Source organism: Numenius arquata, chromosome 18 (assembly GCF_964106895.1).
Source record: "Numenius arquata chromosome 18, bNumArq3.hap1.1, whole genome shotgun sequence".
Lineage (NCBI taxonomy): Eukaryota > Metazoa > Chordata > Aves > Charadriiformes > Scolopacidae > Numenius > Numenius arquata.
The window spans coordinates 12,708,700-12,735,480 of NC_133593.1; the positions used below are offsets into that span (position 1 = coordinate 12,708,700).

The 26,781-nt window shown below is 41.9% G+C and overlaps 3 protein-coding genes across 8 annotated transcripts; 2 read left to right on the forward strand and 1 right to left on the reverse strand.

Annotated features, from left to right (window-relative positions):
• Positions 1–7,380, forward strand: MED31 (mediator complex subunit 31). Of its 4 annotated transcripts, XM_074160961.1 has the most exons (5): positions 1,810–1,890; positions 2,629–2,718; positions 4,857–4,934; positions 5,614–5,710; positions 6,240–7,130. In XM_074160961.1, exons 2-5 carry the CDS (start codon positions 2,709–2,711, stop codon positions 6,430–6,432), a joined length of 378 nt encoding a protein of 125 aa, XP_074017062.1. In that variant the 5' UTR covers positions 1,810–1,890; positions 2,629–2,708; the 3' UTR covers positions 6,433–7,130. The 4 variants fall into 4 exon arrangements, with proteins under 4 accessions (XP_074017060.1, XP_074017062.1, XP_074017063.1 ...); XM_074160959.1 differs by lacking the exons at positions 1,810–1,890; positions 2,629–2,718 and adding an exon at positions 1–31 and having other exon boundaries at positions 6,240–7,028; XM_074160962.1 differs by lacking the exon at positions 2,629–2,718 and having other exon boundaries at positions 1,829–1,890; positions 6,240–7,380.
• On the reverse strand, positions 6,557–9,853 carry TXNDC17 (thioredoxin domain containing 17). The gene is made up of 4 exons (XM_074160963.1): positions 9,502–9,853; positions 8,781–8,862; positions 8,445–8,520; positions 6,557–7,845 (listed from the first exon to the last, which is right to left on the reverse strand). Exons 1-4 carry the CDS (start codon positions 9,641–9,643, stop codon positions 7,777–7,779), a joined length of 369 nt encoding a protein of 122 aa, XP_074017064.1. The 5' UTR covers positions 9,644–9,853; the 3' UTR covers positions 6,557–7,776.
• On the forward strand, positions 9,548–26,781 carry KIAA0753 (KIAA0753 ortholog). Of its 3 annotated transcripts, none has more exons than XM_074160957.1 (16): positions 9,548–9,769; positions 10,544–10,687; positions 11,058–11,661; positions 12,943–13,049; positions 13,344–13,406; positions 13,890–14,105; positions 15,283–15,493; positions 16,874–17,073; positions 18,200–18,366; positions 18,687–18,776; positions 18,941–19,028; positions 19,536–19,706; positions 20,478–20,559; positions 22,449–22,560; positions 22,732–22,956; positions 25,184–26,781. In XM_074160957.1, exons 2-16 carry the CDS (start codon positions 10,598–10,600, stop codon positions 25,299–25,301), a joined length of 2,544 nt encoding a protein of 847 aa, XP_074017058.1. In that variant the 5' UTR covers positions 9,548–9,769; positions 10,544–10,597; the 3' UTR covers positions 25,302–26,781. The 3 variants fall into 3 exon arrangements, with proteins under 3 accessions (XP_074017058.1, XP_074017056.1, XP_074017059.1); XM_074160955.1 differs by having other exon boundaries at positions 19,533–19,706; positions 25,184–26,594; XM_074160958.1 differs by having other exon boundaries at positions 9,713–9,769; positions 11,086–11,661; positions 19,533–19,706; positions 25,184–26,594.

Here is a 26,781-nt window from a genome sequence, read left to right on the forward strand (position 1 = left end):
ATGTCGCAGCCTCCCAGAAGAGCAGCAGCAGGTGAGTGAGATGGGAAATGCCAGCCTTGAGATGTTCAGTGGGGGTTCAGGGCAGGCTGCTCCCCAGGTGAAACTGTCTGGAGACAAACCCACCGTCCCGCTGAGGGGGCTCTGCATGAGCTCAGCCAGCACTTCGGGCGTTATAAAACCTCCACAGAAAACCAGATTTCATAAGTTCTGCTATTCATGCATTTACTTAGCTTATTTTCAATTCTGTTGGTGCATCCCAACACTAATAAAGTGATTTTAAAAATCACTTGTATTGAATTCTAACTTAAAATGTTTTGTACAGTTACAAAAGCAGTCACCTCTTTTGAGTAACCTCAAAATGTCAAATAGTAATTTCTGCTTGATTTTTTTTAAGTACAGAGCACTATCATAAGCTACCGTGCTATCATAAGCATGAAAGTGTTTACGGAAATGAGTAGTTCTTAGGGCTTTTCCTCCAACCAGCTTTGCAATGTCTTGGTCCAAACTGATTCCACATTTGGAAAAGAATTCTGCACCCATTTGATAACAAGCCCCTCATGTCTGGAAGATCAGTTACATTTAATCTACCGATGTCCTGTAGAAATTGAGTTGCTGAATTGGTTCGGGGCAGTACAGAACCATGAGAAATGCGCTCTTAACAGGTCCTCCTTGTTCATCTGCCAGAGGAGAGGTTGCATGGCTGGTTTGTAATACCCAGATAACACTGACAAAATGCTAACCTTTCCAGCCATATTACTGTTGGAAGGAATATTATTTTATGGTTAGGAAACAAGCCTATAAAATGTTGTTGTCAGGATGTTATCTGTATGCCTACACTGGATCGCACTGGAACTAGCACTGTCTATGTGACTTTTTTCTTCTTCTTTTTTCTTTTTTTTTTTTTTTTCAGATGGTGAAAGCTTGCAGAATTTTGGAGACTGGTACATAGAGGTGGTACGTAAAGTTTTCAGAGGTTCATTTGTTTTGCTTGCAAAGTTTTCAGAGTGCACTCACTGATGTAAAATTGAACTTTGGTCATTTAAAAAAATACACTGCAGTTTGCACTTTGATTTCTGAGTACTTTGACTTCTGCTACTTCAAAGTTCGAGGTGAGCCGCAGCGCAGCGTGGGACAGCAGAGCAACTTGAAAAGGATTTTTCCTTTAACATATTCAGTCTGAGTTTTTATTTGAATATTGAAATCTTTGAATGTTCTTTCCAACCACTGGTGTTTCATGCCCTGCTCCCTTAAAACCAGCGGGTACTGCCCTGCCTACCCTGGTAAATGGATGATGCCTGTTACGGGCAGGAATTCGGGTCTTATTCAGGTGTTTCTGTCTAACAGTTTTGAGGAAAATGCTCCCTCTGGGCAGCGTGCGTTTCCCTCCTGAAACTGATGGAACTAATTTTTTAGTAAACTTAAAATTTAGAACTATCAGCATTTGTCCAACGGATTTTATATCGGTATCTAAACACAAACGGGAGATGAGCAATCCTGTCATCGAACGTTTGAGAGCGATGAATGAGAATTACCACCAGGAACGCTCTTTACCCTCGGAAACGGCACCGGAGCCATCGCTCCTGCCCCCCGCTGCCGGAGCGGGCGGCTCCCGGGCGGCCGCCGGGGCCGGCTGCTCTCCCGGTCCCCACCTGCCTCCGACGGGCGAGCCCGAGCCCCGGCGCCCCCGCTGCGGCCTGCCCGCCTTCCCGCCGGCCGCAGGCCCCGCCCCGCCCCGCCCCGAGCTGCGGCCCGGCCCGTTGCCGGGCAACCGCTGCCGCCTTCCCAGAGTGCGCAGCGCGACTTCCCACCGGGCTTCCGGCCCCGCGGCCGCCCCCGCCGCCATCTTCTGTCGGGGTGAGCGGGATAGCCCGGCGGCCGCAATGGAGACAGGTGAGGGGCGGTGGCTGCTGCGGCCTCCCGGGCGCTCGGAGGCCCGGCGCGGTCTTGGGCGGATTTTGAGCCCGCTACCGCGGAGAAGGGAGCTCGGGGCAAGGGCCTGCTGCCCGCCTGCCCTCCAGTGTCCGCCCGGCTCAGGCCAGCCCCGAACCCTTTTGCTCCGGGAGGGACCGGCGGCCATCCCTGGCCCTCTCCTCCCCGCGGCCGTGGGCAGGAGGCGGCGGGAGGGCACCCAGGGGCGCAGCCGTGGTTGTAGAATTAAACCCCGCTTTCCCGAAACTCTTCAGTAGCTGTTGCCGCGGACGGGACCCCGGCTTCTTTTTTGACGTTTGCCCTTGAATCAGGAATCGGGGCTGCGAGCCTGAGAGCACGAGGCCTTCCCTCAATCCCAGTCTGTCCTTCGTCTGTGTTCCTGAGGACAGCGCTGGCTCTCACAGCCCTCCGCGAGCCCTGGGCTAGTGGCTGTGCCTGGTGGCTCTCTAGAAAAAGGAAGGCTTGTTTAGATTCAGCCTTTTCAGAAGCCGTGGGTCCGGCCTCGGGGTCTGTCGATGCCGGACTGGGCACTGGAAGCTCCGAGGGCAGAGTCCGGGGACGGAGCGCCTGGCTTCCACCCAGAGGGGTTTTGACGTGCTCCTGATGGCAGAGGCTTAGGCCTTCTTAGTGCTACCCATTGTCTCAACTTGCGTTATACTGCTCTTGTACTCACTCCTCGAATTTCTGATTTTTTTTAAGGACATTTGTCTGTAGTATGGAAATGCTCTGAGATATGAGATGGAGTCACTAAGGAATTAGAGACTTGTCACTAAAATACAATGATAAATGGTAATAATAAACTCTATCACCTAATTTTTATGTCATAAGATTTTTAAGTATTACATAAATAATTACTCCTACTTGAAGCATTTTATTTAGGTTTTGTTGATGCTATAAAAATTAAAAGAACTAAAGGCAGTGTGGGCTATTCAAACAGATTAAAAATGAATGTCTAGTAGTTTGTAAAAAATCATTTTAAATGTAGAATCATTATTTACATGGATTTTTTTTCCTGCCAGGATCCCCTGGAGCTTATGTTATCAATGAAATATTCAATAGTTTTCAAAATTAATACAAATGTAGGTGATATGGTGAAAATAGGTGAAATCTGTAATAACCAACCTGGATCAAATAACATCATTTACACAAATAGCAAAGACATGTTTTTCCAGAATACAGTGACACTGGAAAAGAAAAACGAATAAAATGAAGATACTTTGATGGAGTGATTCTAAAAATAAGAAAGTCAGTTGATTATTCCTCTCTTTTATATGGAAGCCTCTTGCTCATATAGTCATGGGCATAAGTGCAGACATTAAGTTAATTTCTTATGACTACTGCTAAGCAGGCAAAATTGGTCAGTACCCAGCTTTGATTTGGTATTGAGTTGAACTAAGGAGGCTGTTCTTCCATTTTCACCTGTCAAGATGGGGCTGTTTGGCAGAATTTCAGAATGGTTCATGTTCAAGGGAACCTTTGGAGATCATCTTGTCCAACCTCCTGCTCAAAGCAGGGTCAGCCAGACCTTGTCTAGTCAGGTCTTTGGTATTTCCAAGGATGGAGATTCCACAGCCTCTCTGGGCAACATGCTCCTACAATCAATCACCTGAACAGTAAAAAAAAAAAACAAAAAAAAACCCTGGGGAGCAGCCACCTCACCCCCCCCAAAACCACAAACAAATAAACAGAATCCCCCACAAAACCCCAAACTCATTTAAAAGGAATTTCCCATATTTCGGTCTGTGCCTGTTGCATTTTGTCTTCTCTCTGGGCACCACTTTGTTTCTGTCTTCATTCCCGCACGTCACGTATTTATACACGTTGATAAGATCATTCCCCAGTCTTTTGTTCTCAAGGCTGTGCAGTCCCAGCTCTCTCAGCTTTTCTTCATCTGTCAGAAGCTCCAGTCTGTTCATTACTTTTCTGTCCCTTTGCTGGACTCGCTCCTGTATGTCCGTGCCTGTCTTGTCCTGGGGAGCCCATAACTGGGTGCAGCCCAGTAGAAGAGGTCCCACCAGCACTGAACAGAGCAGGGTCACCCCCCTTTTCCTGCTGGCGATGCTCTTCCCAATGCAGCACAGTGTGCTGTGAGCGGCTTTGCTGCAGCAGCCCAATGCAGGTCATAACTTGCCCACCAGCACCCCAGGTCCTTGTCTGCAAAGCTGCTTTTCAGAAGGTCACCCCAGCCTGTGCTGTTTCACTGGGTTATTCCTCCCTGGGTGCAGGACTTTGCGTTTCACTTTGTTGAATTTCACGTGATTCCTGTTGGCCTGTTTCTCCAGCCTGCCGAGGTCCCTCTCAATGGCTGCGCAACCCTCCTGTGTTCAGCCACTCCTCTAGTTTTGTGTAATCTATAAACGTGCAGCATGAGCACTCTGTCATGTCAAATGTCAAACAGCACTGGATCCCATATCAGCCGCAACAGCGTATCCCTGGTGATTGGTGTACACTGTACTATGGGAGCAATGCCGTATTGTCACTTGTGTACTATATCAACATACCTTTCTGCAAAAAAAAACACCAAACCAACAAGCTGCCTTGCATTACTTTAAAAATACATACAACTAGGATTTCAGTGGGCTGTTGGCAGTTCCCTATTCTTACCTCCTTAGTTTTCCCTGTACAAACATTCCAGGCTTCTTGCTCTTCCCTTTTCCTTCACTCTAAACAAAGTGTCAGTGGACATTCCTCCATTCTTTGCACTTGCTTGGGTGCTAAAAAAACGTAAAACACTGTGTTCATTAATGCAGGCCCAACACTGATTCATGTAATGAAGGCTTTGGTAAATGAATCCATATTTATTATGGGGTGTTACTGCTTTTTCTCCTGTTGAAACACATTATCTTTCTTTGTATGGCTCAAACTGAGAAAATTACTTTCAAATCTGTTGTGTGGGTCCAGTTCTTACTGTTTTTTTCATGTATCAGATGATACAGGAAATCGACTTCGGTTCCAGCTGGAGTTGGAGTTTGTTCAATGTCTGGCAAATCCAAATTACCTCAACTGTGAGTACTTAAAAATAAATATCAGGATCCTGAGGAATGAATATAGTTTAATGGTGTTTGTTATTACTGGTAATGTTAAACAGGGAGAGAGAGGGCTAAACAAAGAAAAGGGAATGGGTCTTTTACAGCACAAAGCTAGTCTGTAAATAATTTAATTTTTCTAGATTTCTAACAGGTGGGGTTTTTAAAATGCAAAATATTTTATTGGTTGAAATAAAAAAAGAAAGGCATCTGTCTGGTGGAAGAAAAAATAAGAAGTTTAAGTCTCTGGTTAGAAAGTAATGTCAAGTTAACAGTATTCCTTTATCTAAAAACTGAATTTTACTAATGGTAATAATAGTTTCAGATTCTGTACTGAATTCCCTTGAATTCCCTGCCGATTTTGATGCTACACTCAAAATTTCCTGTTTCAAAAAGCTGTTCTCTTCCTTGCTGTTGTATGAAAGATACCTACCGTAACAGGGATGAGACTAGTTTATTATGCCTAGTATGGCGACATAAAATATATTTTTCCCTGTGCTTTTTTTTTTTATTTTGAATTGTCAAAATTTGATAGTAATGATTAAGTTTTGACTAAAGCACGTCTTTGTAGTTTTGTGAATACATATTCTTCAGGTTTGGCAGATTTTTTTTTCATGCATCTGTAACTGACGATTCCTTATTTGTCATTTTATTTCAGTTCTTGCACAAAGAGGCTACTTCAAAGACAAAGCTTTTGTAAATTATCTTAAATATTTACTTTATTGGAAAGAACCTGAATATGCAAAGTACCTGAAGTAAGTGTTAAAATCACTTAGGTTTCTGCATTTTAATGATTTGATGTTTACCTTCTGTTATTTATTTGATTCCTGCCTGTAACCTTACCTTTGTCCTCCTTGCTGTGTTTAAATGCAACATAAATTTTCCCCGTTTCCAGCAGTCCAGATATAGCAACAGAAAAAATTATAAAACTTGTCTTTCATGAGTAGTGTATGGAATCTTCCTTTTGCAGCCTGTATCTGCACTTTACCATTTGTAAACAAACATGCTAGTTCTTATGTATTTTAGTAAAATCTAGCCACTAGAAGAGATCCTCTAAATGAGCATATATCACGTATATCCATTTATTAACTGTTATAGGACTCCTTGCTTCCTAGCCTGAAGTTAAGTTACAGTGTGTGGAATACATACAGTCTTAAGTGGTTCGATACTTAAGTAAAGCATATACATGATAAAACTACAATAACAAACCGTAGAATTACTGAAGACTCTTGTTTTAGAGGACCTTGTAAAACTTGTATTAAAGTATGTTTATTTTCCATCCAGGTATCCTCAATGTTTGCATATGTTAGAGCTGCTCCAATATGAACATTTCCGCAAAGAACTGGTAAATGCTCAGTGTGCAAAATTTATCGATGAGCAACAGATTCTTCACTGGCAGCACTATTCACGGAAAAGAATGCGCCTCCAGCAAGCACTTGCAGAGCAGCAGCAGCAAAACAACACCTCTGTAAAATGAAAACCCTTGGAAGGGTGATGATAAGGTGCACTTTGTCTCAGCTGAAGTATTTTACATGAGAGGAACAAACCCTTCTGTAGGTTTGGCTCTGGGTAGATTTATCAAGTGCTGTTTTTTTTCTTTTGTCAACGTTTTTAAAGATACAAGACTGATAAACACCTACTTCCACAATTTATTTTGTAGCATGGGCAATTACTTACTGTAGTTACTGATTCCTCTTGATTTTGAAAACAAAACATAGTTTTGACAGCACTGACATTTAAGTATCTAACACAAAGTGTAGCTCAGAAGCCTCTTCTTAGGAGGCATTTTCCCTGGAGAATAATGATGCATCTCAAAGCATGGCTGAGAGCTCCCTCGTGTACTACTTTTTACAGCTGCAGGATGAGCAAAGTTGAAGTGATGATATTGTGCACAAAATTTAAATTGTGGATTTTTGCCTTGAAACCAAGCTGAGCTATTACTTGTTTGTTTACCTGGTAGTTGTTGCTGGGGTCTTACAGCATGTTTTAAAGATGGAAATCAAAGTGCAACGAGACAAGGACTGCAGGAATGGAGCAGAGATAAATAATAATAAACTTTGCAGAGTTTACTTTAATCTTGGTTTTCTGCCAGTGAAATAGTGGCTGCTCTTAAGCCTCTCTGTAGTACATGTAGTGAGAACAATTTGTGTTTCAAGAACAGGTAAACGCTTGCAGTACTGGAGAAGCATTTGCCATTTATTCCTCTATAGTTTTTATTGTAAGAACACAGGTCTTGGCAACTGCTAGGGATTTAATTTCATATTTTTTATATTCATGCTGCATTCCTGTTGTAATTCATATCCTTGTAGGAGCAGATACTGCAACTGTTAGCCCTTAACGTGATCGGTGACACCAGAGTGTCAGCCTCCAGCTTATACTCACGCTGCACAGATAAGCCATTAAACATCTCCGGCGCTGAAAACTTATCTACTGCTTCAGTAGCTGTGTGAAGTCAGATTTAAGAATAAGAAGCAGATTTTTCAGTTTTTCCTACCCTTCTGCCCCCCAATTAAAAGTGTAACTTAGCTGTTAAGTTTTCCTCCGTAGTAATTGTAGGCTGCTCTCAATTTATAGCATGAGCTCAGCTCCTTTGAAAAGAGACCGTTTGCAAACTCAAGTTTATTTGAACATGAGAGGAAAGATACAGACTTTTGTTGCAGGACTTCAGTGGAAGGTTTGGACCTAGAATTTAATGATGTTTATCTTGACTGGTCTGAAGTAATTAACCATGAAAGTTCTAAAAGAGATTAAGGATTACTTGACAGGACATTGGGAGTAACTTGAGATTAACATCTCCGTAAATGATTGACTACTGGAGGCTTCAGTCTTCAGTAAACAACATGCGCACAAGCTCTGCTTTAAAACATTCTTCTTCAACCAGCTTCTGAGGCTGAAAGAAAAGTTAGTATGTTTTAGGGGTAATTAAAAAACCTGTTGTAGCCTAGAACCGTCTGTACATACTAATATTCGCCATATTCCTGCAGTTGTTTTCCCTGGCAGGATGGGAGGCTGGGGTGGAGCGAGCAAGGCACAAATAACTGAAAAAAGCCTGAGGGGTTGCTAGCCTTGGAAGAGGCACTTCTAAGACAGTAACTGCTAATTTAAATAATATGCACAAGTTAAAACTTGAGCTTTACTGCACATAACCTTGTTTCACTCCCGTAATTCGGTATTTGGACCTTTTAATGAGCTGCAAGTCAGGAAGCTAACAATATATTGCTAAGAACCCCAAACTACTACATGCTAAGTGTACATATTTGCTTTAATATATGTTTGTTATAGACAACATTGTACAGAAAACAGAGTGGTTCTCTCTTGAGGAGCTGTTTGGGCCAGGAAGAGTGCATGGGCGAGAGCAGAGAAGCTATTCCTAATTGTCTGCTCTTTTTAAACGAGAGGGTATCAGAAAACCTGCATTTAGAGCCATCAGCTGCTGCCTGTTTCCCATTTGAACGCCTGTAGGTCCAGAGCATACAGTAAGTCACTTACCGTTCCGTATTTCAGTAGTGTAGGCACTCCTGTTAGTTTCAGATTTTTCCTGAACTCGTTGTTGGGATCTTTCCAGCTGTTGAGGAAGAATGGGTTAAGTACAGCTTGTAGAGGTGTGGTTTGAAGTAAGCCTGTTAAAATTCCTTCCAAAGGATGATTCAAAGGTCTTTAACTCCCACCTCCCAGAACCAGCATGCAGATAGTTCACATTGGGGATGGTGTAGACCTCAAAACTCAAAAAAATGCTTCATTCCTTGCATAAAAGGACAGTTCAGTTAATTGTTCCAATTGTTAAACTCCAGTCCACGACTAGCAAAGGTAATGTGAGTTACTCACTAGGCTCTGTCTCCTACTAGGCAGTAGATGAATACGGACTCATCAGGCATGTTGTGAAGTTCCTTCCTCACAACTGGTTCAGCTAGAGAGTAATTTTTAAAATCTATTAGTAGTTATACTTTTACTATACTACAGAATCACATGGACCTACTTTGACCAGCAAGGCTGCTAATTAATGTTCTGCCTGCTTCCGGTAGAGATCTGTGTTTTGTTTCATCTGGTCATCTCCAGGCTTCGCAGAATTTACACACTCAGCGTTGAAGGGTCTGGTCTTTGAGTAAAGGCCAATTTCTGCTTTAACAAGCAAGAAAAACCACCGCTGGCTCCTGTCTGCAGGAAGCCCCTCGGAGCAGCAGCGGGGCAGCGCAGCCTTTGCTGGGGAGCTGCCCTCCTGCTGCTGCCGGGCACCCCCCGGGGTCACCCCCGCCCCCGGAACGAACTGCTCCCGAGGTTCGCCTCCAGTCTCTGCTGGGCGCTGCCCTTCAGTGGAAGGTGGCCAGTGGGGCCGAGCCGCACGTCGGCTGTCGCCCGCTCCCAGGCGCGGTCCCGCGGGCGAGGCGCGTGTGGCCGCTCCGCAGCGGCGGCAGCTCGCGGCGGCCGAACGCTCGCCGGGAGAGACAGCGCGGTCCTGGCGCCGGGCTCCGCCGCTGCCGAGGCCTGCCGAGGGCCGGGCGCGCTCCCTCCCGCCCCCCACCCCCCGCCGCGGCCCCCCGGGCCCCACCCGTCACGCAGTCCGGGCACCAGCTCCTGCCCGCGGCGTCCTTATCGCCGCAGAAGAGCGCGAAGATGGGCCGCCCGTGGTAGCGCTGCGCCGTCTGCACGAACTCGCTGTACCCGCGGACCTGCTTCTCCTCCCAGCCCATGGCGGCGGCGGGACACGCGGGCTCCGCCCTGGGCCGCGCCGGGCACCGTAGTTCCGCGCCGCTCCCGCCGCTTCCCGGCGGCCTCTGCGGCGGCGGTCGCCAGGAGCGGGTTTGAACGGCGGCCCGGTAGGTCCGGGCCTTCCCTCCGCGGCGGCGGGCCGTACCCTGAGGGCGAGGCGGGGAGCGGGCCGCGGGCTGTCGCCGCCTGTCGCCGACAGGGCTGATCGGCCGCTGGGGTCGGGGGCGGCTGGCGGGAGGCGGTGGCCCAGGGGAGGGGCTGCCCCCCGTGAGGGCCGCGCCGCGGGGGCGGGCGGGGGCCATGGCGGGAGCGCGGCGGCGGGCTGACCCAGGCAGAGTCTGTGCTTCAGTCGCGATAGGAAGTTTCAACGGCGTTATGCGTTGGATCCTGCTCATTTTTTAGTTCTCAGGCAGATGAAGGAGACGTAGGTCTTTGGCTGTCCCCACGCACGGCCTTTATTTGAAAAGCCTCTTCGTGAAGGAGTTGGGGTTTCAGCGTGCCCTCGGTCTGTGCTTCTGCGGCACTGACACAGAAATGACCTGGGGCCATCCTGCCCCCGTCTCCTTCCCCCCCTGCTGCAGTGCACTGTCTCCCGTTCAGGTAGTTAATAGCTATAAAGGTTCTGAGGCTCATAGTGTGAGCCCCGTGGTCCGTAATGGTGCTGCTCAGCTCTCTGTGGGGTCTGTAAAAGAAGGATATAAATTGTAAATTTTGCCTTAAGCGGCAGGATTGTACTCTCCGTTTTGTGTACCACCTGTATGAGTACAAGTGATACGTTTTCCATTTCTAATCCTCCTCGGGGCGGCTCTCTGCTGTTCACATCAGACCCGGGATTGCTTTTGAGAGGCAGCAATAACATATGTTTCTTCTTGTGTTCATAGCTGTAATTGTATGCAAAGGACAAATAACTGGATTTTCAGCATCAAGCTGATGTGATGGGACCAAGCAAGCCAGCTGTGTCTGATGCTACGTTGGCATTCACTACCCAGCTATACAGGAACGAAGCAAAGGCTTTACAAACACAGGTATTATTTGACTTGCGCAAAGGTGCTGAATTTGTTTCATTTGTGATCATTACAAAGAGATGATTATGACCCACTTCCTGAGGTAGCCCACTAGAGAGTGACAAATCTTCGTGCTTGCTTTCACGATGCTGTCATACATAATCTTGACAGTGTCCTTTCATCAGGGTATAGATGGGAAACTACACCTGTAAATATTAGTTACCTGTCTGCTGTGGTTTAATCACAGTAGGCAGCTAAGCGCGCAGCCGTTCGCTAACTCCACTCTCCCCCAGTGGGATGGTGGGAGAGAATCGGAAGGGTAAAAGTGTGAAAACTCATGGGTTCAGATAAAGACAGCTTTTGTTTTTTTTTTTTTAACACTTTGGAACAGCTCCAGTTTAATAGAAATGTTCCTGCAGTTCCAGAGAACTTGGCTCTCAGATTCTCTAACCCCCGTCCAATTATAATAGAAAAACTGAAGGCATCCAATGATCAGAGAAGTCAACCTGGAAGTGGGGACCCCAACATAAGGAGCTCCAGCATGTTTTCAGTGATATCTGAAGAGAGACTAAAATTGGCTGTTCAGCTAGCCAAAAGGGACATAAAACGAAGACACCTTGAAGAGCAAGTGAAACAGCAAGTGTTTGGAGATGCTGTCAATAAACCATTGTTGGCCCAGAAGTCACAAGAGCAAAAGACTGAAGTATTTGAAAATAAAAATGCACTGAAGTCTCAAACTCACTTGAAATATCAGCAGAAGCTCAGTCAGCCTTCCAAAGTGGAGACCACCACCTCTGGTGCTAAAGTTTATCTCTACACAGCAACTGAGGGAAAGCTCATACCAGCTGGTTCGGGCTCTCCACCCACCCGTGACACAGGACCGGACCCCAAGCCAAATGCAAACAAAAAAGGAGATAAAAATGTGCAGGAAGTCCAACGTCTGCAAAAGGAATTGAGGAGCTATGTCCAGAAAATTGAAGAACTGACTAAAAAAGGTATAAGACTGAACAATAATGTTATATAAATGTGTGGTGGTTTGTTGATTTGTTTTTCTTTCTGTTTTTTTTTTGGCTTGGATTAGAATTCATATTTAGTTCTGGATTTTTGAGAACCATCTACTTTTTTCAAAAGTAGATAAAAGCTAGAATGGCTAGCCAGCTTAAACAATAGCAGGGTTTAATATCTCCGCGTGTTTGTGGTGTGCAGGTTTGTCCAACCTGCAATGATAGTAAATTACTGGTAGGCTGTTCAATAACATGGGTGAAAAAATCTTGGTGTCTGTAGGCATATTGGCTAGATACTCAGACTGCAAAAAGCAGTATCATAATTGGTCACATTCTTATCAGTGATGAGAAAGGGGGCAACAGCTGGTAAAATTTCATTTCACAAGTCCAACTCACTGAATTTATGGCCGTGCAGTAACACAATAAATGTGCTTTCTGACACTGCGCTGTGGGCTAACCCTGGTTGGCAGCGAAGCACCACACAGTTGTGCTCATTTCCCCCTGGCAGGACAGGGGAGAGAATAGAAAGATTAAAAGCAAGAAAACTTTCGGGTTGAGATAAAGATAGTTTAGTAAGGGAATAAAAGAGGAAGAAGAAAGGAAAAAAAAAAAAATCAAGTGATTAAAGGCAATCACTCGCTACCTCCCACAGGTAGACTCAATGCCCAGCTGATCTGTGGGCAATGGCTGCCTTCCCTCAGAAAACCTCCATTTTTATTGCTGAGCGTGTCACGGGATGTCCCTTGGGTCAGCTGTGTCCCCTCCCAGCCTACGCGCTGGCAGGGATAGTTGAAAAAAGAGAGAGTCAGTGCTCAGTGGTAGCCAAAACACATGGGTGTTGTCAGCGCTGTTAGTCATAAATCCAAACCCAACCAGCTCCGCGCTGGTGACTGCAAAGGAAACTATCCCCCTCCCAGCACACCCCGCACTGGTGCCTCTCGGAACTAGCCGCAGGGTTAACCGTTCCCAACTCTGAATGCTTTACTTGCAACTCTGTCACAAAACTAAGGGGTCACATGTGATTTTGTAAGCTATAACTAATAAGCTATATTGTATTAGAATGTTTAGTCAAATTCTAAATAGAAACATGATGCAGAGTTAAAATAACTAGCGTGCCTTACCGCTCTGGGGAGCTCTGCAAAATGCATGATACATTGTGTATTGGTTCTGCAAGAAAGAGGCTTATTACTAAATTATGCTTGTTATCATGGCTTAATTGGGGTTTTCACAGGTTATATTAAGATATAAAACTTTACATTTCATGCTTTTTAGGGAGAGAGAAAGAAATTTTAGATCCCGATAAAGAGCAACAAGTTTGCACTAGGAGAGAGAAACAAGCTGCACGGTCAGCTCGGATGCTGTACGTACTCCAGCAACAGGTAGGAACCAGGATTTTAAGCTGGGGTGCAGAGTGGCTAGATATTGTGATGAATTTGACAGAAATGAACCGAAACAAGAGAAATTTGATCAGGTTATCTCTGAATTTCCATGGCGTTCTAGTTTGCATCTGAATGGTGTGACTCATTTCTCTCATGATTGGACAGAAATGAGCGTTACTGTTGGAAAATTTGGAATTTTATTCAGACGTTACGATGAAGATTAATTGTTCATTCGTAGACATGGAGCTAATTCTGACTGACTTTCCCCTCTCCCCTTCCTTTCTTGATTAACAGGTAAAAGAAATTCAAAATGATTTAGAGAAACTGACTCCTAATAAAATCAAACATACTAAAAAGGTAAGATGTAATTATCTTTCAGGCTGTCAGTAACTTAGTAACAGGTTTTCTAGCTAATTGAGCTTGGTTGTCCAGGGTACACCTGAGCCTTCTCCAGAAGGGAGATTTTCTTTGTATCTTGCACCTTTCATCCCTTACTCACAGAATTGTGTCTCACTTGGTCTGATTCTGCCTTTGCTGCTTCCCTCTTCTCCTCACTTCTCATCCCTCTGCAGTAAACTGGAGGGGAAGGTTGTTCGTCTCTGCTTTTGTGTGGCTTCTAATTCCTTCTTCGTTCCAGTTCCTTTTCTGAATAACACTGTGTTCTACTCTTCACTACCGTGTTTAACTTGCTGTTGATCTCACTCAGTCTTACCAGCCTCCTTTCTGATTTTCTTCCCAAGCCTGACTGTTTCTCCATGAAATTTTGGTGACAATTTTTTGAATAATATCAGTATTCATAGAAACTGTAGCTATTAAAGCATTTATTTTTCATTTTTGCAGTCTCGAGCAGTATCCAGGTTGGCAGCAGCACACAGAGGAGCCATACGAGCCTTGCAGGCGTTTGCCAACCAGTTTATGGATCAGACGGAGCAGCAGATCCCGACCCACTACAAGGAACTGGGCAGCCTCATTCGACAACTGTCTCTCTGTTCTGCCAAACTAGAAGTGGATTCTTCCATTTCTGACACAATCATAGATATTTTGCTTCAAGTTGAGGTAGGAAAAAACGTTTTGTTTCTGCTAAGGAAGAAAAGATGTAGTGAAATATGAGACTACAAACTATCCTGTGTGTTCATAAAATAGCAGAGTATCTTACTGTTGTGGTTTTGGGTTTGTTTTGTTTTTTTTAAAGGCTATATTTTCTAATGTATAAATATGTTTCTAATGTTCCTAAATAATGGTGTTCTAAAATAGAGTTGCATCCTAAACGCAGAAGGTACCTGCTGCTGTTCTTGTTGGTGCTGTTCCGGTCTCTGTTGGCTCTTGCGGTAGAACGAGGACTGGTAGTGACAGTGGAAACAGAGCACCAATTTCTGATTTGTTTGCCATTTCCGGGACTGGAAGAATTGCATTTTATACCTTGGTCCAAGTTATGTGTTTATTGTTTTGCGATGTGTGCTTTATTCATCAGGATTCGTGATGGGTGTCCGAGCCTCACACATGGTGGTGGGTGCAGGATTGTCCCAACAGAAGATAAAGTTGTAGCTACAAGAGTTACTTAAGCTCTATCCCCTTCAAATGGCTTGTGTTAGTGATACCTGATGTCTTAAAACATGGTGTTGGTATAATAGAAAAGTTCTGATTCACATTTCCTTCTGCAGTTCCTACCTACCAAGATTATTTTTTTAAGTAAAAACCTATGTGACCTGAACTATTATGTATGTAATTAACCAGTGTTTAAATAATTTGAATAAAAGCAACTGGTACGATAGCGATAAGATTTTTTTATTTTCCTTAAAATACTGTTCTAAGAGCTGTGTTTTTATTTTTACTGTTCTGAACTGCTTATGAGAACCGGTGACAGTGCTAACTGCTTGGGAACAGGAAAGGAGGCAGAATTGTTTAATTTTGGACTTAGCACTGGACGAAGTGACTGTCTGTCTTACCGTAGTTGTGTGGGCATTTTGGTTTTTTGTCTGTAGCCTTTGTGTCATGATGTAAGCAGATAATTTGCTGGAGTCAATTGTAAATACAAAAATGCAAGCATTTTCTGTAATATTTAAGTTAATAATATGAAGAAGCTTCTGCATCAACAATCCATCGGGAATAATCACTACCACAAAAACCGAAACGACACCAAAAAAGTTCCAACTACTTAGAATCGCTTGAATTTGTTTCTTGTTATTACATCAGGTTTACTGAAAGTACTTAACATTCTAAATATTTGATGCAGGATCTGGATTCACTGCTAGAAAAGAAACAAACACCCAAAAAAGTGAAGAAATGTATTTCTGCATCTCAGGGCAAATCTCCAAGGAACACTGAGACATTTCCAGCCAGAAAGCAGCTTACATCTCCAAAAGGGGAAAACAAAGCTCTCCTCTTAAAGAGACGGCTCGGACAAGAATGTAAAAAACTTCCCTCTGCCAGGAATCTCTTGACTGGTTTGTATTTTGAATTACTAAATACGTTTTTGTCAGCTAACTTACCATCTGCAGCTCAATTTTGTAGCATGTTACATATTGTTGGTTAGAAGCGTATAACAGCCCATATGTAGTTATCACATTCACATAGCCTTGTTACACGTTTTTTTTTCAGGTGTTCCCCTGAGATGACAAACCTGCAGGTTTATCTGCCCTTTTAATACTATATTATTATAATCATGTTCTTCCTATTTTTGTCCATTTCTTTTCCCATGCTATGCTTGGATTGTTTTTCTGCAGTGTACACCTAAATGGCAGTTTACAAGTTGACATTAATGGTGCATACAGAATATTTCCAAATATCTACCTAGTTAATACTGTCTAAATATATTATTTTCAAATGTAAAGTCGCTGACTGTTAGCAAAACTCCAACAAAGCTACCGTTATTTAACTGTTTACAGTGAAAAGATATACTGAAGCCTTGGCTCAGAATTTCCTTGGTTTGTGCAGTTTCTCTACGTTTGAGAGGGATGGCTGTGTTTTATTCTTCCCAGTTCACTGATGTTAATGTCTTCTGCACAGTAATGACAGTTTCAGTACTTGAGACATGTTAACTGAGAGTTAAGCTGAAGACTTTGATATTTTTCACTACTAGTTCCCCATGCACCCATTGGGAATTGGTTTACTTTATTGTTCTTTTATTTTGTATATGAAAGGAAATGGGCATTATTCTTTCTCAAGGTGTCGTGAGATAAATTTACCACCCGAAGTGTATTAACACCTCATGAATGCCATTATAGCTTATTACATTATTATATAACCTATAGTGATTGTTTTTTTTCATTGGGGTGTCTTTCTCATACCATTTTTTACTAGAACAGTATGTATTCCTTTCTACCCCTACGTAACGGTGAGAAGAATTCTATGAAATTAATTCATCTTTGGCAGTCCAGAGAGACAGTATATTGACAAGCACCTAAAGGCTTCCACGTATTTTGCTGCCTGAAAAAGAATGTTTTGTTATCACTACCTAGACCTCATATAGCAATTGCTACCAAAAGGCTTTTGCGTGATTTTCATATATATGTGTATTTTCAAATATGTATATACATATAAATGTGTATACGCACACAAACCCCAAAATCTCCTGTTCATTGAAGCAGCGTAAGAAAGAAAATTTATTTAATACTTGTCAGGAAGGACGAGTTGGTTTTTTTCTTGCTTCTTTTTATTATTTTTTTTTAAGTATGATAGAGCTTAAAAGTTCATTGCATATATCTAGCATAACAGAAGTATCAAATGTAGAAATAAAGGTGATTCTTGCCCCTTTCAACTTACAGTTGAAAGTTGATTTATTATTTTTGATATAGATAAATATTGATGTGTTGCAAATATTTCAGCGGTTCAGCAGGCAAACAGTTGTGCTCATATATTGCACAATAAATTCCGAGAAGAAAATGACCCACCTACTCCAGAGAGAAACGTCACTTTACAAGGAGGCATGAATGCACTGGCAAGAGCTGGAGCTGTAAGAAAAGATCGCATCCTTGAAAGCAGCCCTTTTAAGAAGAAAGGTGTGTTATTACCTGCAAAATCACAGGTATGGAAGTGATAAGAGAATTTATTCTTTCTTCTGCTTGCCTCTGGGATTTGTTGTGTAATGTAAGTCACTGCCAAGCTTTGCACTTCCTCACAGTGTTTTTATTCTAAGCTAGGAGATATAGGGAGATAAACTGTGTCACCTGCCTACATTATTTCTAGTGCCTATGATGTATTTTTTATCAAATGTTTTTTGAAAGCAGTATTATTGTTCTTGGAAACGCACTGTTCAACTAGAAACAATGAATAACAGAATTAGCATGGAAAGCTTCCACTGAAACTAGTTTCATGTTTGAAAGTACATTGGTTATTTGTCAACTTGAAATTAAAGCTGAAATATTTTCCTCTTCTTGGTCCTCTGTCATGAAAAATGCACTCAGCAGTAATGTTGTGCTAATGCTAATGTTAGTTGGAGGAGGTAAGTTAGGCAGATTTACTTCACTGATTACAGACGTTATAAAACTTAACAATACAAATCCTGTTTTCTGGTAAGGCTTTATTGCAACCAGCAAGAGGCTTCTGTAATGCGAACAAACGAGTTCTTTAAAGAATATTTCAAAGTGCTAAATTTTGCAAATAGTTGGGTTTTATTTTTTTATTAAATGCTTTTTTTTTTTGCCTTCCTCAGAGTATCACCTTCAGCTTGAAAAATCAGAACTGATACAGTAACATAGATGTTCACATATGTACCTTTCGCTGCTTCCCATACCTCTCAGCGAGGTTCAGCATTTCAGTAATTCATACTGAGGGGACAAGTCTAAGTGTTCTTGTAGCAGATACAAATATGGCAATATTATAGTTTCATGGCTGAATAAAATGTTACTTTGGGAACCTTCTGTTTGGCTTTATTAAGAGTTAACATAGAGTCTAGTTCTGAAAATGTTAAAAGAGCAACGTTGGAAACATTGGAACTGTTTGCAAAAATAATAGTTGCAGGATTAAAAATATGTTCCCTTCAGGCACAGTTGTACTTCCCTTTAAATCAGTTGTAAAACCTCCACGTAGGTCAGCTGTGCCACAAAGCAGGCAGGCATGTCCTCAAGACAAATTCTGAAGCAGAATGCAAAATACTTCAAAAATTCAGCAACTGGAATACATGTTTTTAATGTGATTGTGTTAATTTTAAGGGAATACTGAAATCTCTAAAATCAAGACAGGTACAGCCTCAAGGAAAGTGTGCCAGATTTCAAGAGACAACTATAGCTTTCCATCTGAAACGGAACAAACGACTTCAGGAGAGCAGAAAACCCCGTGTGTCCCCGGCCCCAGCGTCTCTGCCTGCTCCACCCCAGCGGTACGATCAGGGCCTGGGGTCCATCTCTGCCCTGCATCCGTACGGTGGTGAATGGTGGGTTTGGCCCAGCGCGGCTCACTGCCGGGCGGCTCTGTTAGAGAGCCGTGACTTGGCCTGTTTGCCAGTAGCAGAAACGTAATTGAAGATCCCTGGTTCTCAACAGAAATTCCTGGCTTATGTGGCCTTAAAGTCAGTATTAATTTTCTCTCTAAAATTTTTTGCAACTTTTTTAAACTAATACTCAGAATCGCATTATTCTGTTCTTCAGTTGTTAGGGTGTGCATTTTGTAACCCTCCTTGTTACTCTTTTATTTTTGAAGACTAGCAAGGCTTGAAGCTGAAACTTCAAGAAAAGTGAAGGATCTAGCTGACCGTAGCAGAGGAGAAATGAAAAAAATACAAAAGTTAAGGTAATGACTTACTTTGAAAGCTAATAAATGGTGTCAGATCTGATGTGATCTTCTCCCTGTTCCCACCAGTCCCCCAAAAAGTACATTTATGCGTTTGGGTTTTTAAATTATTGTTGTTGTACCAAGTTTCAGAATGGTGGTGTCATTTTTTCTCTTTTGTGTAGGTCACAAAGTGCTTCTCCTGCCCCATGTGCAGCCGGAGTCGAGACAGCAGGACAGGAGCGCTCAGAACCTCCAGCAGACAGGACACAGGTAGTAGAGTCAACCTCATGCCACTCTGTGAAGGAAGCTTTTAGAGCTGTAAAACATTTATAAAGGAGCAACACACAGTTTCTTTTCAACTTAATGCAAGTCATGTTTATGTAGTCAACACAGTTTTGGATATTTGGAGAGTGTATTTCCATTTCCGCTTTCTTGAATTCCTGGGTGATCTCTGAACCTGTGACAGTTTCGTCTTCAGTTTGGGAACACAGTTGTGTAGCAAGCTTTTTCCATATTCCTTGATTTTATTTGTATTAAAAAACATAGTAAGCTGTTTCTATTGAATTGGCTTATTGTGTGGGTGGAAGAAAAACGGGAATTTATTTGGAATTTCATTGAAGGGAAAAGTTGAAATGACAATAGATTAGTTCCGTGAGCTGCTCTAAGAAATGTTTGATTTGTAAGCATTCTTCCCCCCCCAGTTATTTTTGGTTTTGTGCTTTTTTTCTTTCTTTCTTGCATTGGCTGTGTGGGTTTTTGTTTGTTTTTTAATAGCAGGTTGCAGCAAATGCAGATACTCTGAGCGAAAATCTATTGGATGATCTGTTGGAAGATGCTGCTCAGGAGCTGTGGGGTACGGAGCAGCGTGAGAGACCGCAAATCCAGGCTCTGCCTGCAGCTGACACTTACACTCTGGAGTCAATGTGGCAAAGAATGGAAGAAATTGAAGTAAGATTTTCTCTCTTGGTTGGTCTCATTAGTGCCAGTTTCTTGTTTATTGTCCATAAATTGTAATATCTGTAAGTACCTACAGTCTTAAATGAAGCAAAGTCTGACTGGATCAGTGTATGAAATGAAAGACTGGGGCTCACATGGCAGCAGAACGCAGTGTAAGAACAAGAGAATGTTTGCCCTCGTGGTTTTATTGCTGGCTTTAGAGTTGGTAGAGCCGAGTGTGCTTCCCGCCTCAGGACTGTGCTTAGATCTTCATACGTGAACAGGATAATCAGTATGACAGTTATGCTGATTGTCTCACAGACTGGAAAGTATTTGAATATTTTCGGATATATTTCTTTTCATTTTTTTGTGATACGGGATCCCAGTATTCTAGTAGCGTGAACATCTCAAGGAAATAAGCTCTGGCAATCCAATATATTTTACAGGGCAACATGGGGAAGTCATACAGATACATGGTTATCTGTGCCCTTATTTATCCATCTTTCTATGTAAATAGTCACGAGATTATCATTTACTTGACTTGAGCTTTCTCATATATTGCTTTCTTAAAAATTTCTCCTTGACCAGCTTTTCCATAGTTTTCAGTTCAAGTCCCATTTCAGCCTTCCTGTCAGTGAAATTTATGGTAACTTTCTGTGTTACGTTAACAAGGCAAAACAAGCCTTCTTTGACCGAGGAGGATCACGACCTCCTTTCCTATAACCAGTGCAGCTGAACTGCTAAGTATGTGTTGATTGATTAATGTTGTGTGTTCAAACCCAGAGACACCAGGAGGCTGTTCGCAGGAGATTCACCCAGATCGTGTACAGTGATGCCAAGTGCTGGGCCCAGGAAGACAAAATGGGTAAGTGTCCTTGTAGTGCAGCTTGATTTTCCTGTAGTCTGTATTTTTAAATTCAGATGTTTTGAAATCAAGATCATTGGATTATGTGTGATCAAATAGCACCATCCAGACACATTTTTTACTATAGGTGCTCCTTTCAGGGGACTGTTTCTGAAATACAGTTCTAAAAGCAATATTGTAAAGAGGAAGGATCTGTTCTGAGAACAGTCTGTCATATTTTACTTACCTTTATCTGGGCTGCGTTTGGATGGAAAGCACTGCTGGTGCAACTTAGCTGAAGGGTGGGAATCTCTAACACATATTTCCAATCATCAAATGTTAAGTTTGAATGTTGGCCCTTTTCTAGGCGTTTGTCATTCCTCAGCTTAGCTGTTTTCTTTTCTACCAAGCTGTGTGCAATGGTTTTTGTGCAGTGAAGGTGGTGGTTGCTAAGTCCATACGCTCCCACTCATCGGTGAGCAGAATGTACCCCAGCAGGCGGCTGGTTTCCTGCCTGAGCCTGAGGTGTCCTAAAGCTGCTTCACTCCTTTCCTTGTTCAGCTCTTCATGACTTGCCTGTCTTCAGTTTTGAGGAAGGCACTGGCAAATCCATAAATCTCAGCGTGGTCTCGTTTGACTTGATTCCTTTGAAACACCAGTAATTACTTAGCAGTAATCATTTCCATGCTGCTGAATTCAAAACTGTTCTTAGGAGCTGATGGGCTGAAGTGAGGTGTAGGGGAACAATCTCAGTTTGTTCCTGCTGTTAGGCAGGAGCAAGCAGATATTTATCTTCTAGTTTGCTTCGCCCATTTTCTTTCCTTTGTTTTAATAAACTGTCAATTTAAACAGCTTAGAGTTCAAGAGTAAATGTTAAGTAAATACTGGTGTAGCAGTGAATCCATGGCAGTTTGAGGTTTTTCTGGCAGTACATAAAAGATGATACTAAATTACTTCAGCTTAGAAGATTTTTCTCTTTCCTTATTCCTTTCAAGTGACAGTGATACTGGTTTTAGATCTTGCAGCATACATGCAAGTTTAATTTTTATAGCCTCAGAAAATCTGGATTTTTCTGTACGGAACTAATTATCCAATGTGCTTCAGCAAAAAGTACTTAATCCTAAAAAAACCACAGTTTGGATGCTTCCAGTTCACATTAATCAAATTTTCCTGCTTGTTTTTATTGTATAGAAAATAAAAGAAAGAATGTACAGTCTTTCACATGAGAGAGAAAACTAACTTTTAATATCAGATTGAATTTTTAATTGAGAGGGACCTAAGGAATATTAGTAGGAACCTGTTCACTAATGAAAGGTAGCATTCCGAACACTAGTTTGATGTTTCCCATACAGACAATATGTTCTGCCACAGTGGCATGCTAATGACTGATGCTTGCTGTTTTCCTCATCCTCCTGCTGTGTACTTTATCCTATTAATTGATTGAGTACAAGAGTGGAAGCTACACTATTTTCTAAGCTGAGTATCCAATCACATACTGACTTTAATGGAACTGTGTTGTTTTACACCAGTTTGAAAATCTCACAGTAAGACTGGTGAAGACTTAGCCCAAATCTTGTTGAACTTTTTTTTTCCCATGTCTTGGATTTACTGCCAAGCTTAATAGACTACACTAATTTCAGAATGGTATTTTCTATCTCTCCTCTAGAGGTACCCACTGACATAACAAACTATTAAGACTAAAGGTAGGATTTCTAAAATGCTCAGCTTTATTACACTGAGCTCTTGGAAATCCTACATTGAATTTACATTTTAGGGGCTTGTCACCTTCAGTACTTATCTGAATCACTTCCCCTTAAAAGAAGCAAAAGTCTTTGTGAGGACTTACCTGCAGTAAATGTAGTTTTTCTCTTCTGAAGAAACAATTTTAAATGTTATTTTCTTCCTTTTAGAACAACAAAAGGCACCAATAGCTAAAAGACCTACATCTCCTCATCCAATTCAGATAAACAAATTCAATGGACGCACAGAGTCAGAAATGGAAATTTTACTTTCTGATGGCAAGTAAGTAGAATATTTGGCCCTACACTAAACTGTGGTGCATATGAGCTGTGTGTCTTCTTTATAGTGTTTTCATTACAGAAAATTACGGTTACTATTTTAAGAGATTTTCTGGTCCTTCATAAAGATAATTGAAAATCTAGTTCTGGCTTAACAACTATTTTACATTTCCAGAGATATTGATGAAAACAAAGAAGCAGAGGAGAAATTGCAGACTGGAAATGACATTCTGCGGCCCCTGACTCGGAATTCTCTACATAAAGAGTGTTGTGCATCTCTCTCGGTGCCAAAGTGTATGCTCCAGAGCATCTTGGATTATACCAGCAGATACGAGCATCACTTAAAGCTTATTTCCCATGAGGCCGTAGGCAGTTTCAATCCATGGCAGATTGCTGAGAGGTATATGAACTATCTTTGTGTTTTTGAAGCTGATGAACGGGTTTTTTGTCCTTGTTCAGAAAAGGAGCAGGGAGGGGGCTGTTTAAATTCCAAATTGAAAGCCGGAAGCAGTTGGCTGTTTCTCTACTGGTGCTTGGTGTTTGTGGATTTTTAAGGTAGTTGGATAAAACAGAAGGATATGGGAGCGGAATGTCCTGGGGGAGTGATTATTTTTCACATCTTTCTACGGTGTTACCACAAAAACAACTGTGAAATATAGGGTAACTTAAATTATTTTCAGAAGACTATCATCAACAGGTAAATTGAAGGGAAAAAAAATTAACTTCTAAGTGAAAGAGAAATAAAGCACTGTAAATAACTGTGCAAATCTTAATCTTTGTGGTGAGGGATTATGAAGTTGATCTTTCATGGAACAACAGTAGATATTCTTGAAAAAGAGACAACTGGCCTCAGCACAGATTTCAATGCTTCCTCTTCCACAAGTCTTCATGCTTCATGGAGTCCCGTGTGGGAAGTGAGACGTAGGTGACATCCCTTACCATCCCTTAGTGCAAACAGAAGAGGTGAAGAAGCAATAACTAACTGTCTGCACTTCACTTCCTGGCAAAGAAAAATTGTTTATCGTGCTCAATGTCTGCTAAGCAAGCGGGGTGAGGCAAGCTGAAATACCCACCTTTGCACTGAAGCTTGAATAAGTGTTTTGATTGCTCAGTAACAACCAAATTATATCACTAGGTATCCTTTCCTTGCACTTTTCTTGAGTGATTGCCTACAGTTGCCTAGAAATCATTTTCAGTATGTATGATGTATTTCAGAAATTACCTGTTGGTCTTGTAAAGTCCCAGCCCAAAAAAAGCATGGAAATACAGGCTGAACTTGAACCTTGCTAGTCTTGTTCTTTTAGAACTGAAGAAATACTGACACGGCATCAGTTAGCAGGGAAGGACCATTAATTCCCTGCACAGTGCAATCAGAAGACTTCTGATGGGGAGAAATGAAAGAAGAAAACTCTGGAGTATTGAGAAAGAATTACAAAATCTAACTTCAGGGGTTGTAGATGGAGTGATTTGACCTAATTGTCTGTATTGGCAGATTATACATCGGGCTTAATTGCCAAGAGTTTTTAAACTTCTGCACACATTTTTAATGTAGTAGCATTGAAATCAGCGATACAGCTCATTTGAGTAACATTTGGCATCTGCGTCAGTGTTCCCAGGAGCAGGTCCTGCAATATTTGAGATGATTTGTGTGCACGGAGTTAATTCCGTGTGTTGATGGTTTGCCCAGCTGTGGATAAGCAGGCAGATGTTTTAAAAACTGTGGTTAGACCACTGTATTTGTATCTACTGAACTAAACCACTGAAATATGCTTTGTTGGTTCTCAGCACCGAACTATGCTCCTTTTTACAGTTAGTATGAGGCTGGTAGCTGAAGGACTGGCACCTCCTTGGGACCGGCAGAGGGATTAAACGGCAGTGAATCCTTCTGACGGCTGAATTCCACTGCTGCTGTTACTTGAAATTCCAAACGCAGTCCGATATCCAGCATGCTTCCTTGACTCGCTCTTACCAGCAGAGGGCATTATAAATCCTTTGATATAAAATAGTACCACACAATGTTTAAAAGAAACACTCCCATGCTATGCTCCGAAGGTCTTAGAAAGACTAATTTTATGATATTTTAGAATATAAGCAAAACTGATGAGAAGTTTTCAAGAGGCCAGTAAACAATTGTGTTCTTACACTAAAATAGTTTTCCCTTCTTTAACATCTGCTGTGGTTCAGAGATCACTGAAAACCTGAAATTTCTCATCTCACTTTTCCTTAACCTACTGCTCTTGGTAAAGCCTGATTCAGTGGCAGCTAAAAGCAATAAGAAGCTTCCCGTCTACTTCAACAGCCTTTGGATGAGAACCGCAGTGTGTTAACTCTTATTCCCAGAGCAGGGTCTGTATCTAAGAGTTTGAAAAAAGGAAGCAACTGAGATCTCTCAACACTTTTAAGCCTGAAGTATGTTCTTTTCTATAAACCAGACTGAGGAGAGAATTTCTGATACCTTATACATCACATATCAGAACACAAATCAGATCTTTGCTTGGGCTAAGCAGTAGAAAGAATGACAAAACATGAGTATTTGCCTTTAAAATCAGAGCATTGATATCAATGGAATGAATGTCTGGAATTTGAAATCTGATTTTCTGAACCTTTTCTTTATTTCCCTCCCTCAGCCTGGCAGAGCAGCTGGCAGAAGAAGCCCTGTGTGCCGTGGCAGCTGAGCTGCAGGATGTTTGTGAGGACTACGCAGAAGCCGTGTTCACATCAGAGTTTCTGCAGCCAGCCCAGTAAATGCTTTCAGATCTGCCCCATTATCAAACGCAACATCAGCCTCAGTCTAAGTCTTATCAGATGATCTAATTTTGCATGGGTTTTTTTAAGTCCATGAGATTCTGTTCAGCAAATGAATTAAACCCATCAAGGATTCATGTTACCTTTTAAAAAAATCATCATAATGTTTTTCTTTCCAGAGTTTATCATACTGCATTTATCAGAACTTTTCTTTTAGCCACTGTTTCAATAGAATGAAGTAAACTGTTACAGGTAAAGTTTATATAATTTTATAGGAATACCAATCCATTCGCATACCTGTATTACTCACTCATTTTTATGTGTGATCTTCTCACTAAAATAAAATCCTGGGAGAAGGACTGGGCTCAAGCAGTGTCATGGACTTACCTGTCCTGTGCCTCAGTTTTCTGCTTTAAAATGGGGAGACTGTGACTGACTTACCTCATAAGGCAGCTATGGGTTTTCATTTATTCTTCTCAGTAAAGTGCCCTGAATGTATCTGACAGTTGTTTCGGAAGAATGAATCATTACTTGTATTTCTAAGGCCGCGGTGGAGCAGTCCAGAGCAGAAGCTGGGTGGTTTGGTGTTGGGGGCTTTCAGTGTCAGGTGAAAGGATGTTGCCTGACGCCCGTGCTCAGCACCTTTCCTGGGATGGGTTCTGTTGGGACTGTCCAAAGGGAGGATTCTCACAGTGCGGCACTGGCTGTTCCCACAGCCTGGGCTCTTGCAATCAGCTTCTGAACGTCCCACCTCTTCTGCTGGCTTCCCAATGTCACCAGTGCGTTATGCACAGACAAATGAGACCTTTCAATGGAAGCATGTGATGGTGATTTTCTCCCTTTTCTTCTTAAGCTAGTCTAAAATACTATAATTTTATCAGCATTTAGTGGTCCAACCCCACATTCTGTAGTCTTAAGAATCCCATTGACATCAAGAATAAGAAAAGAAATGAACAATTAGCATTTCTGCAATATTGAATTAACTTGACCTTTTCAAGTGATCAATGTACTGGTTTGGGTTATGTCTGCAACAAGCAATGAATAATAATTATTTATGCTGTATTCTAGGAAAATGTGAATTTAACCCTTGAGGTAACCCAAAACCCAATATGACAATCTATTTTCTTTGACAAATTTTGTTTCTCCAATAGTGTTCAACCTATAACAGCATAAATTCTAAAATTATTTGTATTTCCTCTAATTAGAACACACATTTTTAAAATCATTTTGTTTCTGTTGAAGCCTGGTTTACTGTTTTGCTTGTCTTGTAATTTACACCAGCTATAATGATGTAAATGTTACTGCTGATGTGTTTTTTGTGTAATTTAAAGCACAATCTTTTTTATTTCTAACATTATAGAGATAAGGCTGTTCTTAAATCCAAAAGATTAAAGCCATATTGTCTCTATGTATGTGTATATATGCTTGTGAAAGTATTCAAGCCATTTTATGTCTTAATAAATGACACTTGTTTCTTAGG